The sequence below is a fragment of the Rousettus aegyptiacus genome, unplaced genomic scaffold (genome assembly GCF_014176215.1).
Source record: "Rousettus aegyptiacus isolate mRouAeg1 unplaced genomic scaffold, mRouAeg1.p scaffold_m13_p_13, whole genome shotgun sequence".
Classification (NCBI taxonomy): Eukaryota; Metazoa; Chordata; class Mammalia; order Chiroptera; family Pteropodidae; genus Rousettus; species Rousettus aegyptiacus.
In genome coordinates this window covers 37,379,092-37,399,825 of record NW_023416288.1, presented here as the reverse complement: position 1 = coordinate 37,399,825, position 20,734 = coordinate 37,379,092, and the positions used below count along the sequence as shown (strand labels likewise).

Genomic DNA, 20,734 nt, shown 5'->3' with positions numbered 1-20,734 from the left:
TGCCAGGTTGGGAAAACTCCATGCAAATGACACTAATTAATTTTTAAATGTTTTGACTTCATTCTATATTTAAAAGTATTACAAATGTCCACTTTGTTACATGCTTTTAGATGTATTTACATCTTTTATTTTCATGAGGTAACTAATGTTACCTCCACTTTGTAAGTAAGGAAACTAAGGATCAAAGAAGTTAAGAACTTACCAGAAGTTATAAACCATAAAGTCCTGTGATCAGGATTCAAATTTAGGCTAAGTCTCTTGACCTTTTTACTACTCCATAAAGTTTGCTACAAGAAATAATTTCATTTTAAAAAAGTGTAAATATTGAAGCAAATGAACTGGTTTAGGCGAATTCAAGTTTGAAATACTCAGGATAGAAATGGCTACCACATTTAGAGGAAATAGCTCAAGACTTGTTATATACTTAATCTTCTGGAGTTATTAAACTGCTATAGAAACTGGTGTCAGAAATGAATTTACACTTTATTGCTTACTTCCTTTTATTGGACAGGACAACAGTCCTGTCCCCCAGAACTTTCTATGATGACAGAAACAGTCTCTTATCTGTGCTGTCCAAAATGGTAGCTAATATATACTTGTAGCCTGAAACAAGCACTTGAAATGTGGCTAGTACAACTGAGGAACTAAATTTTAAATTTTGTTTAATTTCAGTAAAATATGAAAACTTAAAATATATAGTAGAGAAGGAATTTACATTTATGAACTAATTAAAAACTCCTGTAAATTGATTCTACTTATAGCCTCAAGCTCTTAATTTGCATTGCCCAAAGAAATTATTTAAAATCCAAGCAGCCAAATATGCAAAATTAAAATATTTAGCAAGTCCAAGCACATATCCATTACAGTTAGTGCAGATCAAGACAACATGAAAAAAAGCAGACAGCCAAAATCCTTTTGGGAGGGGGAAAAAAAACAACAACAAAAAAACAAATTTGTTAGAGGCAGCCAAGAAAACTCCATGCGAAAATTTCATAATCATTACAACTCTATTTTCAGATCAGGCATCCATACAGGTATATGATCTTTTCAGCGAAATACAATGCCAAGCACTATTATGGATCAGGCATTTTACCTGAAGACTTATTTTTTGTTCTTGAACCCTCAATGATAGCAGTAGAAAACAAAAGCAGCTGAAATGTGAAATAATCCCTAGAAAAATCAAGAATTAAAAAAATTCACAACATTAGTAAGAAGCAATTACTCAAAGAATGGAAAACTGGGGCTTGCAAGGTTTATTAATAAGTACCTTCAAACAGAAAGTTATCTCCAATGGACTTACAGAAGTTAACATTAATATTCTAGATTCTAGACCATGAGCTGTTACTGTACTCAAATATATTAAGGAGAATTAGAAATGACATTTAATAAAGGGAAATTGCCATTTTTACTGTAAAACAGATATACCAATAAAAACATGGGATCACCTTTATGAAACTGTCTAAAACTCTAAGTTTCTAGTCAGTGTCAACCTTTACCTTTTTTAGAAAGTTATTCTGGTCTGACCAGAAATGACTGGCTTCCTCGGCCCAAATGCCATGGGTTATCACATCAGTGCTTTCTTTAAATATAACTGAGAATTGACTAAACACATATTCGCTTTTCATTGGCATTGTCAGAAACTTTCTGAGACTCATTCTTCAAAAGGAGACAGAACTTGTGACTATTCTAATGACTTTTAAGGAAAAATCTGTACCCTTGGGAATACTTTTAGAAAGTGGCATTTGGTGCCTTCTACAAGAAAATGTAACCATTTTACTTTTAAAATGGAACCCAAACTATAAACTCTAAAAGGTAAAATATACAAAAGGAATATACTAAATCAATACTTAGAAATTTCATTTTCTTGGGTCTTTCTGCTCCTAACTTGCCTAAAAAAGGTAGCTCAGGAGTAAGTATTTATAGAATTAGGTACCTAATAAGCTGTGAAAAGTCATACAAATCACCTAAGAAATTATTACGCAACCAAACTGTTCCCTAATCTTCAAATCAAGAATACCTTTCTATGTCCTCTCCCTATCACAAATCAACGACAAACCAAAATTTAAAATCAATTATATACACTGATTTGCCAAACCCTAAACAAGTGTTTCCCTGTAGGAGTTGTCCACATTAAAAAGCAAATACATATATATATTGAAACTGCTTAATGAATTAAAAAAAGTAAAATATACTTTGAAGTAAACTTAAGTTTCAGGTTTATTTTTGTTTTGAATTACTGCAGAAAGAAAACACCAGTGCTTAAAAAAAAAAAAAAAGAAAGAAAGAAAAGAAAGCTGAGCATAGGCTCCTAATAGCAATAAAAAAAAAAAAAAGCCAAGAAATCCGAATATAATGTAGGAAAAACAAGTGTTACTTATAGACAGTTCTAGGTTCAAATTCCAATTCTTTAGCTTGTTTAGGAATGTAATGGGGATGACAATACCTACCTCATTCGCTGTGGTAAGAAATAAGACATACCTGTTATGTGCCTAGCACCAAACCTCGCAAGGAGCAGGTATGTTCTGCAGACTAGCTATGTGATCTCTGGCAAGAAAGGACTCTTCCTCTGAGTTTTCTCCAATCTAAAGAAATGATGAAACCTGCTCCACCTGTCTCTTAAGCTTGCTGTGAAGATGTAATGAGGTAATTTGAACGCGAGGCAGCCTCATGGAAAAAGAACAGGCCTGAACTTTCAACAATATATGAAGAACCTCTTTTGAGTCTCCTTTTAAAAAAATAATTACAGGTCATACATAATACCTGTATTTCACACAGTCTTTAATATTGATGATTAAAAATAAAAGAGCTGGACATGGTTCCATAGTGTAGCAGTTAGCACATGTCTGCTTTACAAGCAGAAGGTCCTGGGTTCACGCCCCAGTGGAGCCACAGCCCATGGTCCAACGGCCATGCCACTCTGAACAAGCCCAACAATCTGATCTTGGAAGCTAAGCAGGGTTGGGCCTGGTTAGTTCTTGGATGGGAGACCACCTAGGAAGACCAGGTGCTGTAGGCATAAATAATAATAAATAATAAAAAAGTAAAACAGCTAATGAATGTGAAAATACTTAAAAAGCTCTAAGTAAATGTTAGCTAAATAAAAACAAAATTTTACTACAGTATTATTGAAGTAAATGAAAATGTCAACTCAAATGGTATTACAGCATGCAACAATACATATTATGTTATGTCAGAACTATCAGATTTATGAACTAGGAGTCTATCAATCATTTTGTTAGAATGAATCTGGGAAAGAATATTACAATGTGTGTCTACTGCTTTTGCTGATTAAGGCTAACATGTAATGAATGCGTCTTTCCCTTCTGCTTCTTAAAGATCTGCAAGAAAATTAGCAGGCTGACAACAGCGTACAAGGGTCACGAACTCAAATGCCTCAGGGTGATAGCCAGAAAACATTCAAGAAGTAGCTCCTCTTTAAAAAAAAAAAAAAGAAAGAAGAAAAAAGAACAGCACAGTTGTGACAATAAATGCCAAGTGAAGTTGGCCGGGTTTTAGGGATTAATAAGTAACCATGACAAACTGTCCTATCTAAAGCGGCATTATAAAGCAGCTGCAAAATTAGGATTATAGGTGAAATTTCTCATCTTCAAAATACTGACGTGAAAATCATTTTTGATACTGTGTAAGCAAAACAAAACAAAAAATATCTGCGAGCCAGATGTAGCCAATACTTTGTAACCTCTGTATTAATAAAAGTGTAAATTTTATGAGGGCAGGGAACCCAGGTTTTGCTTACTCCAGCGAGTAGCATAGTGTTTTACAGATAGTAAGTGCTCCATAAATATTTTTGAAGCGGTAATGAAACAAAAGATTTCAGGAGAGCAGAGAAAATGCCAAACAGCAAATAACAGCCAATGGACAGAGAAAACGCCCCATAGCCATGGGGTGGCTGCATCAGTGACTTGGGCACTTTGCAGTCTGGTGACTCAGCTGAGCTCAGACCTATTTTTTTTTTTTTTAAGTGTGTTAACTTCTCTATCCAAGAGATTCATATTAACCAAACAACTAGAAAGCACTGAGCATATGCCAAATATGCCAACAAATTCTTATAAGATGATTTGAATGTATGGCTAAAATATTACAAGTATGTGTGCACAATAAAGATATTTAAAATGTCCATTCCTGAGATAATAAAGCAAAGTATGAAATTCAAATGCAGCTGGAAAAAGCAAGCTGAGACCCAGTAGCTCTGACATTGACAGTCATGTAACATTAATTCACGAGAGCTCTTTCTTGATTCCATTTACTCAGCTACTAAATTACTAAAATAACTAATTGCTGGATCCTGGAGGATCTAATCTAGATTCATCTGAAAGCTCATGTAATAAAACCACATGAAAATCAAGAAAATGCAAGTGTGATTTTTTTTTGTTTTACTTGTTCTAAAGATAAGGAAAGAGGTTTCTTTCTTTTCAATGAACCTGCTCAAAGCCTGCTAATCCTTAGTTCTCCCAGGGAGCCAGCAGTACTGAATGAATCCCACTTGGGACAAGGGAAGAAGGGTGCTCTGACCCTGACAGCACCAGAAAGAGGCTACCACGTTGGGCTGGGGCTAGAACTCTCCGTGCACCCAGGAACCAAGAAACTTCTTTCCTTACACCTTCACACCAAAAAGCCTTGGTATTTGCCAAGCTGATGACCACCGAACTCAAGAGAACATCGAGCATCCTATCATCTACTATTTGAGAAAGAAATAGCAGTACGATCTACATGTGTGCTGAGAAAGTCTACGACTGCTACAATTATGTAACAGAGCAAGGTCATACGTTATGTAAGCAAACACGGCAATGTGAATGAAGGTGAACCAAACTGAAAAATCGAAATAGACATCTACGATAATGTCACAATGAATGGGAGGGAAGGGAAGAGATGAGGGAGGGATGACTACAAGTAAAAGTTCCTAGAAACAAAACACATAATTTTTAAATGAAATATTTCGGAGAAACAAAAGGTCATTGCAGCATACTAACTTAGTAACCTGGAATAAATATCATGTAAGTAATTGCAAAAAAAATCCCCCCAAAACCATAAATGAAAATGTTAAGACACAGAGGACAAGTCCAGGAGCAATAATATTAAAACTGTAGCAGTCACAGGAGAAAAGAGAACTGAGAAATTATAATCAAAGAAATATACTGGAAGAAAATAATCCCTAAACTGACTAAAGACTTGAGTTTTTACTGAAAAGGTTCGTGAAATCTCAAGTAGAATCAGATGAGTGCAGGGTAGGAAAACACTTAAATAGATGCACCCTGGGTTAAAAATAAAATTTCCAACCTTCAAAAATAGAAATCAACCTGTAAGCTTCCAAATGAAAGAACAAGTAATTTAAAATATGAAAATGAGACCCAGTCAGACTTCTCATCTATAATACTGAAAGTTAGAAAGTACAATTATTTTACAGACTTAAAGGGGAAAAAATAACTGAAATAATCTATATTCAGCTAATACTCACATGTAAAGGCAAACAAAAGCATTTGGGCATCATTTAAGTATACCATCCATGAAAGGCTTTCTAAGGAAATTATTCATGGAAATGCCTCGAATGAAATTTAAAATGAGCACAAAAAAATCTCCACATACAAAAAGATAAATGAAAAGTATAAGAAACAGCAGTGAGCAATGATACATGTATAACAGAAGTTTAAATTTACGTAGATAATACTGTGATGGAAACTGTAACATAACTATGGGTTTCTTGAAACAAAAGAAACATCCTGCCAATGCAAACTGAACAATGTAGAATGGGAAGTCTATAAATTACTTCATAATCTCCAAGATTTGGAGATAGAGGAAAGGGGCGTGGGGAGAGGAAAATGAACAACATATTAGGGGAAAGAGCATAAAGAAAACCTCTAATTTTGATAGAAAAAAACAGAAATACATTTAAGGATGTATGTTAATGTAAAGTAACCAACAGCAGAATAAAAAGATGCATAGTAAACGCTGTCAATTAATTTGGAGGAAAGGGAAAGTATATATTTTTCTCTTATATTCATGATTACAAAACTCAGTGATGTATTTGGCTATTAAGAAAACATGAATAAATTCCAAAAGCACAGATATTAAGAGCAGTATTTTCTAATATCAAGATCAAAAGGACTTCTCATTACACATAACTTGTACTCCTAAAAAATTTATCTTCAATACTGAGGCTTATTTTTTTCTGGTTAAACTCTGAATCAGAAATTAAAAATTGAAATGAGAAATTATCTGGAAACTAACAAAAAGAACAATTCATATTAAAACCTCGGATACAACTAAAAAAGGCTTTCAGAAATATTTCTATTTCTGAAATACTTTTACTATATTTTAAAATTGTAAAACTGAAAATACACTAAGTAGCTTAATTTAACTTAGTAATAATAAATTAGTAGTTTTATTTACAACTCTAAAGTAGCTTCTTTGAAATGATCTATTAATACATGCCCTTTTAACTAGCCTAACCAAGGTACAAAAGTATAAAAGCAAAAATATACAATATTGGAATAAAAAAAAGCAATAAACCAAAGATATTAAAATGATTAAAATAGTTTTAAGAAAATATTACATGCAATGTTATGACAATTAGGAAATTTAGAGGGAAAAGATTATTTTCTGGCAAAATACAAATTTGCAAAATTGACTCAGGAAGTAGAAGAACTAATAATCACAGAAGTCAGAAAGACTATCGAAGATTTACCTTCAAAAGGGCAGATGGTTTTGACGCAGGACAGGGCAATAAATGGAAAATCTCAAAACAACAATGATGAACAAAAGAAAGTGCACATCTTCCTTAGAGATGTATTCTTTATTAAAAGGTAAAACATGTAGAGTCCAGTTGAGTCTTACATTAATGAATAATAAGCTATTCACTCAGATGTACTCTCTATATAATAAACATAATATATCTGAAATTAGGGAAACTTCATAACAGAGGCCCTCACTATGAGAATTCTACAATATAAAACCTAACAATATGAACTCATTTTTTTCCCCTCGAAAACCTGGGGAAGAGAAAATTATAGTCTTTTGTTGCTGAGGCTCATAAGAGTAGCTATCATCACTCTAAATCCCTTTCAGCTACTATTATAATGTTGATAATAAACTAAGATTATGTATTTCAAAATATACATGTGCCACAGACAATATGTTTTAGTGTGTCCTAGGGCTATTTAAAAATCAGAGAACATATATAGCGCATTAGAAAATTTTAGAAGGAAATTCTTTTACATCACAACAAATAGGAACGTTAACATTTCAAAAAAAATTTGAAGAAATGAACGGTTTGCCTCTTACGATTAAGTCTCCAGGTTAAACTTTTACTCTTCTGTATGATTTATTGATTGACTGATGCAACTCAGATACATTTATTTTATACTTTGGGTTGTAACCCAATACCATGCTACATTAATTTTGTTGCTCAAATTGTTCACTGTGAGAGCTCTTTCGGGTTGACTCCCTGTCCCTCTGGCACACCCTCATCTTCTCGGTTTCCGAGTACCTTCTTGCTTTTAGACCAAACAGGATCTCCAGGCTCTTCTTTACTATCTCTGCTCCAGCCCTAAAATCTGCCATTTCTCCAAGGAATCCTGGTTTTTTCTAACAGAGAATGGTATTTAGAAACCAAGATCCGAGTGTCAAAGATTTTTTGGTTATAAATAGGTATCTCATACTAAAAAAGCATTAGAAGTAAAGATCTAGGAATTGAGGTGAATGCTAAGGAGTACAGTTTAAAGGAATTAAGATAAAAGGCGGTGTTGAGGGGTACAGAATCCTGAAGATCCCAAAATCAGTCTAGCAGTAAAGGTGAAAAGTCGGGCAAATCATAAAGACTATAAATATTTAATGGCAAAGGAGTGGGACTGTCTAGAATGTTTATCACTTTTAATATTATATTACCTTAATACAATGTTTAAATGTTAAGAGTTAAATACAAATCCCCCAAGGGCAGGGCCATTGTGTTAATACCGCTTGCCCTAAAACCAAACCACTCGGTGGCTGGGAAGATACTTCCCAGTGCCATCTCAGAGGCAAATTCAGGGCAGCGTTTTGAATTAGCAGGGCCAAAGTGACTTAAATGGGGGAGAAAAAGCATTTTTTAAAAAGGTTACGTGAGTAATAAATGGTCATTGAAAAAATATCCACGAACCACTTCTTTAACAGTCCTCTCTAAAATCTTTCCTGAACTCAATAATACTCAATGACCCTCAGCAAAAAAATCCCTACTCCTCTCTTTAGGAAAAATCCTTTTTAAAAAAATCACATTTTGTCATTTTCACACTCACAAAGATCAACATCCTTGGCATATTGTTTAGAGCAGCTAGGTGCTCTCTTATACTCTCTTTACCCCCAAATGGAGTCACTCCAGTCAACCCTCAAGTCACCTCTGACCCTCCCCCCCCACTTCCAGCTATCACTAAACCCAGTTCACCCTTTAGAACCCCTCGGTGTGACTGACAGCTGTCTTTCGTCTCCTGTGGTCACACATCCTACGGCCACTTCCCACCACTTTCCGCAGAAAGTACCATACTATTCTCCAAATTAGTCTTTAAAGAAATTTTTTCCCTTACAAACATTTTGCATATAAATGCAAGATTAATCTTCTAAGTTCCACATTATAAAAGCCCTAATTTAGCTTTTTACCTTCAATTCTTTTTTTTCATTCTCCCTTGCCCCAAACTATACCTGCTTAATTGTTATTTCTAAACACACCCTCTATTTCTCTCCAAATCTTATTAATCCTTTCAACATCAAGATTAAATGTCTAAAAAGAATAATTTATCTTTTACCATACATATACATATAAAATATCTTGTGAAAGGGCAAAACTGTTGACAGGCGTGGGCTGAGTCCTGGCTTTGCTCTTACAAAGAGGAAACATAAACATAAGGTAAATTTGGAAATGTATGTGGTTAATATGTCTTAGAATTTCTTTAAAATGAGAGTTTGTTAATACCATATCTTAGCTAAAGTAAGAACAAGGTGGGGGGAGGGGAATTCTTTTCCCTTTGATGAAAGTAATATTAGTTCACCTGGTTTTTTGCACTCCAAAAGTCTTTATAAAGTCTCTTTTATTTCCTCTTCTGATTTCTTAAAACCAAGAAAGCTTACTTTGAATGTTGGAATGAAAAAAATTATTATTGAAAGCGATACAAAGAACACAAAAGTCAAGGTTTATGTAAAGATCCATGAAATAAAACAAATTAAGAATCAGTAAATTTTTAAAAAGTCATCTTTCTCAAATTTTATTAATGCAATAAGAAATGAAATCTGAAACTACTTCATGCTTTTGAGATCTATCAGAATTTCCTTCTCAATGAACTCTGTATTTTTAATCTAATTTCTATTCTATGTATCTTCTTTTTTAATAAGCCATAGGAAAAAATGTACCTCAAGATAAACACTTATCTATGTATAGTCAGCTTTCTACATTTCTATTTCTATACAGAAAATAAAAGGATCTATGCTTCGATAAAGGTTAAGCAATCTGTCTATCATCAAATTTAGACTTCAGATTTCAGCTGTGTAGGTAAGTTACCATGTTACTTAGAAAAAGTAGGAAAATATTTTTTCCTAAGCTGTGGCTTTTAATTGTCACATCATGTGAGAGCAGGCTGTTTTCTAATTATCCTCCACCTCCCATTTCTCCATTTATTATAGAAACTATTATTGCCATATAAGACTTTTAAACATCTAATATGGAATTAACAATGCTCTTTTAAAATATTAAAAAATTTTAGATTTGTGAGCATGTTAAATATGGCACCTACTACATGTTTACCAAAGTCGAAGGTAATATTTCTTAGTAATAACTATAGATCATGTTACTTAGCATTCACCACCTACAAAAAACACGATTTCCCATTTGATTCTCACAATAACTTTGTGAAAGATAGGCGCTATTTCTAGTCCTAAGTTTACAAGAGGGAAAACCAAGACCAAGATAACACAGTCATTAAGTTAAAGGATAGAGATCTGAAACAAAGCTGAATTCTAAGTTTGTATTTTGTACAAAGTGTTGTTCTTTACAACATTTTAAATGCAAAATGGTGCTTTTGAGCAACTATATGTTATCAGAAGGGCAGTAAAATTGACCTTGATGCAATATAAAACAGGTATACAATTCTGGTCACTGGGTAAGACTATAACTAAGGTGAAGTGTCTTGAACGACCATTTCTGATCCATTACCTTATTCAAAATTCTGCTTAGTGGGGTTGGCAACATTTTTTTAATCTCAGTTATAATGCCCATTCAGAAAACATACCGAATTCAGAAAGATTAAAATGGGGTAGGGGGGTCTTAAAACCAAGAAAATGTAGTATGCAAGGCAGAAAGCAAGTATATAATGTAAAATGAAAACCACAACCGGCTGAAAAGCCAGACAGTATCTAGAGGGAGAAATATGCTCCTTCCGCGATCGCACCGCCTGGGAAGTGGGGTTGTGAGAAGGTGCATGTGCGCCGGGAAGGCGAGGCTGACCGCCTGCTGAGTCTCCCTGCAGCACTGGTGCGCGGGGCCGGGCGCGGGGCCAGGCGCGGGGCCAGGCGCAGGCGCGTTCCCCTGCAGGCAGCACGCAGGGGTCCGTCCTCCGCACCTTCACACAGGTTCCCTTCCAACTGACTCAGCGTGTCTTCAAACACGTTAACTTGAACAGAGTTTAAGAGTCACATCTTACTCCGACCATAGAATTAGTTACTTCTTTCTGATGATTTTGAAAAGGCTCAGCTTTGATCCACTGTATGAACTTATAATGGACTCTCAGAAGAAAAATTATTTCAAGTTATACCTCCTCCAGATACATATGGACACAGTACCAACTACTAATAAAACGAAGATTTCTTAAATACAAATCTTACTGCCCTTAATCACAAAAGTCTAAAATAAAAACTGAACTGTATGTGATATGAAACATGCTATACATAATCCAGTGAAGTTTAAAGACCGAAATCATCAAGACTAAAAATTTGCTAACCATTATTTTATTTCATTTTTTGGTTTGTTCTCAATATTCAGAAGATGAGGAACAAGAAAATGAAGAAAGACACTATGCTCATAACATTTATATTAGGTTCACAGACTATACAATGAATTACTAGGTTCATAAACTAAAGAATGAAGTATATGAAAGAGGGAAAAATACTTGAAAAAGGCAGACCCTGACTTAAGCGCAATCTATACAGACGAACACTCATTGTGGCATCTGAAGTTTTCCTTCCTGCCAATGTACCACTTGCAATAGATGACCACTCACAGCATCCTGAATCATCCCCCACCACTTCCTTGAGCTGCCTACCTGAACCTCTGCAGAGCCGGCTGCCTAATCCCCGAGAGCTTCCACCTAACCAGATAATTTTTTTCTTCAGTTTTAGGACTTGGCTATTTGGATATATTATAGAATTTTTAAAAAGAAAGAAAACAAAGAGAAGGAAGGAAGGAAGCTGTTGTGAGCTAGTGTGGACAACAAACCAACATTTAAAATATCACCTCTGTGAGTATGAATTTGAAACTCCAAAAGTTTGACTATAAGTATATTCAGACTGCAAAACAAGTCGAACAATTCTCCTTGCGAAATGTAAATGTTTACAGTTCAATTAATATACATTTAATAAATAAAATTCAAAATTTCAGATCTAGCTACTTTAGATAAGGCTGAAAAAGGTATAAATAAATAAGCATTCTGCTGAATAAGAATTCTCTTGTTTGAGTTTTTTAAAAAAAGACAATAGCTCCAAAATGGAGTCACTTGTGTCAAGTCAGCAAACTAAGGCTTGATACCTAAGCTAACTGGAGTTCCAGACTCTTCTGAGATTGTAACCTTTAACCAGTTAATCTGGTTAACTCTAGCGAGGTCATCCTTGGTAGATCCCTCCCTTCCCCTAAAGAAGGTTACAGAGCCTGACACCCAGGCTCTGTGATGAGACTTCCTTACCCAGCCCCCACCTTCTGCCTAGAAAGCCTTCCATTTCGCTATTTGCCAGATGAGACGGTGTCCGATTCACAATTCCTTGAAAAAAGCCACTTAGATCCTCAAATTTATTCAGCTGAACTTTTTAAAAATCATATTATTAATACGCTTTTGAGGCCTGATCTCTCTGATGCATATCTTCTATGGAATAAACATCTAGGAATTCAAATATGAAGTTGTGAGGAGTCCAGGTGAAAAAAAATATTATGTTTCAAATATTGCCTGACTGGGTGTTCAAGAGGGGAATTTTCACACACACTCATCACCTGTGATAGGTGAGATCTGGGGCTGAGGGCTAGAAGAATACGCTACCCCCAAATATGCCTCTTTGGTATAAGGATTGTTTTAAGACTGAGAAAGAGCAGACACATGAGAAGCTCTGAAAACAGAGTTCGAGTTACCCTTCCGTAAGCGAAACTAACATTTATAAGGGAAATCTCCATTTGTGAGGTGTCTCTCACTCTCCGTACCAGGAAGAAAAGGATGACTTCAGATCACAAGTGAGTATTGCGAGAGAATCCAACTCAGTGGGGAAGGCACCAACTTAAATCAGCACAACAAACCCTTGTTTACTCCGACGTCCCTGGTAACCTCCCAAACTGGCCTCCCCACCCTCATTTTATTCCTCTTTAGTTGAAGATGATATTTAAGCCCACATTCTGAACCACCTCAGAGAGTTGCTCATTTTTCCCGAGCACCTACCATGTACACAGCAGGCACGCACGTTAATAAACTATTGCTTGTTTTTCTCTTGTTAATCTGTCTTTTGTTGCAGGGGTCTCAGCCCAGAACTCAAAAGGGCAGAGGGATTTTTTTCCTCCCTTACAAGGGCTCCACCTTCAAAACAGGGTGCCGTCAGAATTCCCACGCGCATGTGTGGGGAAGCGCATGGCCAGCACGCCACCTCTCTGACCTCAACTGGGCAGTCAAAGCTCCTCCCCCTTCATCTAGTTGGCCACTGCCAAGTGTTCAAACTTTAAAAACCATAAATTATTTTTATGCAGAAACTGTTTTTCGCTTCTTGAGTTTATAGAGAGCTATATAGAGAGCTAATATATATTTAGCAAATTAAAGATTTCAGATCTACCTACCTTAAAGTAGGCAGCCATTCTTAAGGATGGCTGCAACTTTCTTTACTTTTTGCATTGAGTTTACTAACATCTAAATTGGAATACTGTTAAGTATTTTAAATCTAAATTCTTGGTTTATAGTACCCCCAAGCAGAAGGTTATATACTGGATCTTTAAGATACCAAGTAGATGATCTAGTAGAAAATTTGAATGACTTGAGCACATTAAATAAGGAAATTAAAAAGTGCTGAACATCAACATACAAAGAGACTATTTTAGATATATTACACAAAAAGTAAATGTACAGAATACAACATTGTATTCCTGTATTCAGCATATTTAGTATGCTAATATATGGCCAAAGGAAATACATTTGTATTTTTGAAATTCAAGGCCAGAGTATTAAGATTTAAAGATACCTGTGTAAACATAATAATTATGAAGGGTAATGATAAGATAATGCAGTCATTATAAGAAATAAGCCCAATCACTTTTACCTCAAATTTTGAAACTTAAGTAACTAAATTTCAATTAGATTATGCAAAGTAGCCAAATCAATTCATAATGCAAATAGGTTTGGATATAATCAACAGTTACACTTACTAAAAGCTACTTTTCCTTATTCACTGGAAAATGGGAAAAAGTGTTCTACTTCACCACTATAACAGTGTAGCTGAAGTACCACCTTACAAGACAGGGAGAGATTCCTAAATCGATTTGCGAAAAAGCTGCTCAAAGCAACATGTTCATTTCAATGCTAAATTCTACCCCTCCCAACTTTTTCTTTAACCTGGAGAGAAAACTCGGACTGTGAACTAGGTGCTGTGCTGCCTAACCTTTGGGTGATCCTGGGTTGTAGCACCCATCTCTGCTCTATTCGTTGTTATATCCCACATTCCTAACACTATACTTCATATTTGAAAGGTACTCAAAGACACTGGTTGAATGAAATCAATCTTTCAATTAATTGGCTTCATGGTACTCTTCCTACTTATTCTATTCCAAACCAAATTTTATACTAGAAAAATCTAAAATTTCTTATAGGATTTTGAAGTTTGTCTATTTGAAATTCTGAAAAAAATCTTTTTTTCCTTTATTTTATTCCATCTATTTAAAGTCAGGAAAGAACTATTTGATTTTTTTTTTTCAAGTTTATTTCAAAATGTACAAAAACTACACTGAAAACCTCTCCGAAGGTTTTGAATATCAAGAGTGTGGACAGTGGACAGGAAACGGCATGGCCAAATCACCAGACCGAACTGAAATACTAGTCGCCTCCGGGGTTCACAGATGGTCTTTCCTTGCCTTTCAATTTTACCTGATACATGAAATGTAAAAAACCTAAGGTAATCTTAATTTAAAATATTATTTTAAAGCACCGGACTTACCATTATAGGTTATTCTTGGCTTTGTTAAACACATCACAAGATGCAAATCCATTTCATCTGAGGGTACAAATTTTGAGCATACAGGGCACTTAAATCCTAAAAAGCAAAAGAAAACCAGGTTACTTAACTATTTGAATATTCATCTATGTTTTTTAAAAATGTATGAAGACAAAAAGCATTCCAAACTTCAATAACACACTTAAAATAACATACCACTTATGTAGAACTTAAAGCTCTTATAAAGGAGCTTGTGACTATAATATCCAACTTAAATCAGTTTACGAAGATCATCCCATTTCAAATAAACCAAGTTCAAATGAGGCGAATTTGGTTCACTACAAAACTCCTATAGCGTTTTTGGTGTATGCATCATTCTCCTTTCTAATTTTTTCATATTAACCTGAACTTTTGATTTCATTATAATAGCTTTGTATTCTGGCCATCCTTGTGGAAATTACATTCCCTAGCTTCATATGCTACAACTTGAATCACAGGCTGTATAGCTGTATAGATAGTACCTTAGAAACTATTCTACTACACTGATCTTTCAAAATTTTTCCTCATGAAGAAAGTGAGGCCTTTCAGAACAACAAACTCAGGTCTAGCATCTAAGACTCCTGACTTTAGGTACAGTGGTCCTTCTGTCACACCACGCTACCACCAAAGTCACAATGCAAATAGAAAACAGCATCAAATAGGGAAAATGTCTCAAATTCTGACACTTCTGTATTACCTACTTTCCTACAATATTCATTCAATCTGCACCACCAAGTGTTTGCCTAGAGTACTCTGTTAAACAAAAGTAAACTGGTACACTGAGGGAGAGAGTTTGTTACGCATTCAGCTCCAACCTGCTGCCTTATTTGCCGAGGGGAACTGTCCGACCCACAGCCCCCTGCCATTTCCCTGCTCCCTTCCGGTTCCCTTCTGGGACATTTCCAAGCTGCCCGAGCAGTGCTGACATGATCCAAAAAAGCCAGTTTATAGTTTGGCTAGAAACGACAGAAATGACACAAAAAGATGGTCTGAGCCGATCCAATTTTGTTAGAAATGTGACTAAAAAACAGCCGTCAAAAGCTGAAGCAGGAAGGTCACGTGGGGGTAAGAGAGAGCCTGGCGTGTCCATCCAGGCTCATTAGTAAGGTGAACTTACAGGAGAACAGAAACTATTGGCAAACGGAAAAATGGTTCACATGGAGATCCTGGAGCAGATGTGCAGCGGAGCCAAAGTGCCCTGAGAGACAACAGGTAGCAAGAAGGGTGGTGAAAGGAACCAGCCCCTGAAGTTGCCTCAGATTCTGGTGGCACTCTGCTTATGGTACACGTGTTTTTACAGACACTCACTTCCTTTGCTGTGACATGAAACTCACTGCAACCAAATGAATCAAACCAGAAAAACACCTTAGGCAGAACTTCATAAAAATTAAGAAAATACCTGGGTACTTAACCCAGGTATTCAACTTCCTGAATGAAATACATGGTTTTGAACACTGTATTTAATGCATTTTAAAAAATTAGAAGCTCAGGTGGTTCTTTGTATGTACTGTTCTCTCTCCTTAGGCTTTACTGTATCTCTGTATTAAGATATCATTAACTCATTCCAGACTGGCAAAAAGTCCAAAGTTTGACAATGAATTGTTAGTGGGGCTGTGGGGAAACAGGGACTTTAACACATTGCCAGAGGGAGTACAAAATTATACAACTTCACAGAGAGTAATATGGTAATATTTAACTAGATCACATTATGTATTCATCTTAGCAACACCATTACTAGGATCTCACCCTGAGGGTATGCCCCCAACAACACCAAAACACACATGCACAAACAGAGGATTCTGGGACAAGGACAGTAGGAAGCACTGGAGGAATCTGTCTCCCCACCAAGACAACTGCACTGGCAGAGTCTATCTGAGGTTACTATTTTGGAATCCTGGAGTCTGCTGAAGGCTCACAACTTCCAGGGGAAGACTTGGACAGTATACTGTGATTAAATTCAGCTCTTAGTGCAGTAGCAGCTCCCTTCCTCCACCTGCAGCTGCAAGACAGGTACTTGTTCCAGGCAGAGCTTACACACAGCTTACAGGAGCCAGGATGGGCAAAAAGACTCTGTCCTCCAAATATTGGGAATCTATGCTCTGATTGCTGCTTCTGATCCAGGAAGCACAAAGAAAAGGGCAGTCATTGTTGTCGGACCTCCCCATCATTGTTTAAGCGCCTCCTACTTTGGCTGGAGAGAATACAAAGCAATTTGAAGAGACTGCTCCTTTATTTCTCTTTCGTTTTTCTCTTTTCCTCCTTTTGGGAACCAGATATTAAAGACTAAAGGATATTCAAAAACAACTGAATATAAGGAAATGAGAAAGTGACTATGCATGCCCAGGGGAAGACTCAGAAAAGATTTGAGAAGACTTCAAGTTTGTATCTCAGGCTAATGATCCTCAGCACAGAGACAGCCTGTAACACCCCCAAAAAACCAATAATAAAAAACCAGAAGACCATGGGGAAGAGAAAGAATCTGATTTCCAGAGCTACCACTTTATTAGATTCAAATGTCCAGTTTTTAACAACAAAAAAAATTAAGCATACAAATAAACAGGAAAGTATGGCCCATTCAAATGAAAAAAAAAAATTAAAAATCAACAGAAATTGTCCCTGAAAAAGACCTGATGACAGATATACTAAAGACTTTAAAATGACTTCCTTATAAATACTTAAAGAACTGAAGGAAGATGTGGAAGAAGTCAAGAAAATGATGTTATGAACAAAATGGAAATACCAACAGATAGAATACCTAAATAGAAATCTAAAAGAAATTCTGGAGCTAAAAAGTAAAATAAATGAAATGAAAAAAAAAAAAATCACTAGAAGGGTTCGAAGGCAGATTTGAGCAGGGAGAAGAAAGAATCAGTGAACTCGAAGACAGGACAATGGAAATTATCATGTCAGGAACAGAAAGAAAAAAAGATTGAAGTTAATAGAGCCTAACCTGTGGGATACCATCGAGCAAATCAATATATGTATTGTGGGAATCCCACATAGAGAAGAAAGGGGCTCAGAGACTATTTGAAGAAATAATGCCTGAAAATTTCCCAAATTTGATGAAAGACATGAATATAAACATCTAAGAAGCTCAATGAACTCTGTGTAAGATGAGTTCAAAGGGAGCCACATCAAGATACTTTATAATCCAACCCTCAGGAAACAAAGACAAAGAGAGAACCTTGAAAACAGCAAGAGAGAAGTAACTCGTCACTTAGAAGAAATCCGCAGTAAGATTATAAGCAGATTTCTCATGAGAACTTTGGAGTCCAGAAGGCAGTAGGCTGATACATTTAAAGTGCTCGAAAGGAAAAAAACAAAAAAAAAAACCAAAAAACCAAAAAAACGAAAACAAAAAACTAAAAACTAAGGTTTTTTGTACATGTTACCTACTGGTGGTGAGAAAGTGGTAAAAAAAACCAAACAAACAAACAAAACAAACAAACAAAAAAAAAACACCACTGGGAAGAAGGTGCTCCTGAATATACCTTAGTGAAGTTTCTGACTTTTGAACAATACTAATGATATATAAATTCAAACATAAAAAAGCAAACAAGGATTAGGGGGGAATCCCTACTGAAATTAAATATAAATGAAAACAAACAAATTTAAGTATATATCAAATAGATGAAAATAACACACACAGCTCAGTCCACTAAAAGGGCCTAGAAGCAGTAACACCTCAGCAGCAAAAAGCACACCCAGCCCCCAGAGCTTGGGTTTCTAAATATCATTCCCCCATGAAAAGGAACCCCGACTCCTTGGGAAATGGCTTGTTCCAGGTCTGGGTAAAGGAAAGTGTAAGGTGAGCTTAGAATACCTTGTTGTTCCAGACGAAGGAAGGATTCAAACATTAATGTGAACACATAAAAAGGCACAGAAGCCAGCTCAAAAAGGCTTCACCTGGCCAAATGTGGATGATGCGAGAGCCATAATGAATAATATGACAGACCACAGTATAGAAAATTTAAGAAGAATGCAAAAGTACATACAAATAATTACACGCTCTCAAAGGATCAACTCGAGATCACTTAACAAAGATAAACAGGTACGTTTTAAAATGGCCACACTGGCTGGCATTACCTTAAACAAATGTTCAAACTTAACATCACCAACCACAGGGCAGGCGGGTATATGGCTGCCTGATGGGAATCACTGAGGACGTGATACGTACATATGTTCCCGCGAAACATAATTTGAACCTAATTATGAGGAATGTTTTAAAAGCCTCCAACATATAAGATGCACACCAAAATAGAATATACAGACAATGAGAGAAACAAGAGAACTTCAACACTGCTAACCCCCCAAAATCTTACAATTATAAAATTTCTATATTGTTTTCTATCCATTTATTTGCTTTTGTTGCTATTTGTTTGCTTTGGTGTCCATCTTATACGTTCAAGGTATTTTCCAAATTTCCTCAATTGTTCCTACAATTCAATATGGTACTGCATCAAAGAACGAGAACGGGGGTCTACAAACTAGAAACAGAGAAGTAAACAAAAGCTATTGAAAATTAAACTTTTGATAGAAATTAAGAATACAAATAGACAGAATTATTAACTTTAGATAATAATAATATCAAATAACAGTAATAATTAACATTTTCTATGTACCAGAAAATTACCTAACCACTTTGGATGAATCAACTCATTTATCCTCACATTCTTTGAGTTAGGTACTAACATGAACCCTATTTTACACATGAAAAACAGAAAAGGTAAGTAACTTATATAAGGTTGCACAGCTTGAAATTGTCAATGCTAATATTCAAACAGAACTTCTAGCTCCAGAGCCTAAGTCCTTAGCCATTACTCTAAGCATCTTTTTTAATCTTACAGGAAGCAGAACCAAAAGTCAAACAGGAGGGTAAATAATAAACTCAGAAGATCAATCCAGGTAATTTAATATCCAACCACTCAGAAACAGACTTAAGAGGAAGAAATTATCAAAGGCATAATTTTCCAAACTGAAGTTCTTGAGTATTGTGGATGAAAAGGGGTTGTGTAATGATACTGACAAGTCCAGTGATGGAAAGTAACCTCACAGGGTGATCTGACCATAAATTCCTAACTGGGCAGGTCATGGTGGCTAGTCATTCCCCAGACTGATAACGAGTTTTTTTTGTTTTTTTGTTTTTTTGGTTTTTTTTTTGTTTGTTTTTGAAAAGGTTTATCTTTCCCTTCAGCAGGCTCTGTCCATTGTTCTTGTGCACCTAGGTTAACATAACTTTGAAATGCCAGAGCAATCCTCTTTTTCAGACCCCTGAAGCATAACCACCCTCAAGAGAGCACATAATTTTGTTAACTATCCTGTAATCCAGTCCCCATCAAAGGTATAAAAGAAAATGCAAAACTCAGTCTTCCAAGTATTTGAGATCTTGCTTCCCAGCAATATCAGTTTGGCTCAGATAAACTCTTATAAAATTCTCTACAGATTTAGATGCTTCTTAGGTCAACAAGTACAGATTGGAAGAATGTACTGCTACAACAAATGCAAATAAATAGCCATACCAAGGACACTGCTATGAAATAACAGAGCATCAAGGATAAAGAACAAATGCAAAGTTCTCAAAAGGAAAAAAGATCCATGTAAAACATATAGAACAGCTTCCCAGACTTTAAGACTATATACCCAAACTAAGGCATATTCACACTTGACTGATAACTACATTTTTTCTCTGATAGGTAAAGCATTAAAAACTCCTTCCTGGGCGCACTCTTGAGAATCTTCTAGAACATGTGCTCCACTAAAACAAGGGAGCAAACAGAGAAGAGGAAAACAAAGAGAAAGACACCAAGATTAAGAAAACAAGATCTCTGATAGGAGAGGTGAGGGGAAGTCCTTGGAGATTGTGTGTCAGGTTTAGAAGGTTCAGATTAGAAGAGAGTAGAGAGTTCAAGAAGGGAGACAAAGGAGGAGGGAGTGAAGGGAGGACAAAGAAGGGGAAGGAACAGGAAGGGAAGAGAGGAAGGAAGGGAGGAGAGGAAGGGCTAGACAGGGAGGGAAAGGGGAACGAACTGATAAGGTTTCTTGATGTGTTTAACCATGTGGAAAACAGTACTGGATTCACAGCTTTATAATTTTTCAACGAGTTTGAGAAGAATTGATAGGAACTTAATTAAGTGAGCAAAAACACTGAGCATTTTAACTATGAGACAAATACATAAAAGGAAATGTAATCCAGAGTCATAAACGAGTATCAATTCAAGCAAATCATCATATGGTGACCATAACGTATGTAGTATTCAGTAAACAGTAGCTA

At 35.8% G+C, this 20,734-nt stretch overlaps 1 protein-coding gene and 1 pseudogene across 3 annotated transcripts in view; one reads left to right on the top strand and one right to left on the bottom strand.

Annotated features, from left to right (window-relative positions):
* ZNRF2 (zinc and ring finger 2) overlaps positions 1 to 20,734 on the bottom strand; it is a 70,983-nt gene that overhangs the window by 16,304 nt on the left and 33,945 nt on the right. For all 3 annotated transcript variants that reach the window (XM_036230439.1, XM_036230440.1, XM_016123823.2), the window contains exon 2: positions 14,428 to 14,523. In XM_036230439.1, the coding sequence (XP_036086332.1) occupies positions 14,428 to 14,523 (96 nt within the window). The remainder of the gene's footprint in view (positions 1 to 14,427; positions 14,524 to 20,734) is intronic.
* On the top strand, positions 2,900 to 3,016 carry LOC118611145 (annotated as a pseudogene).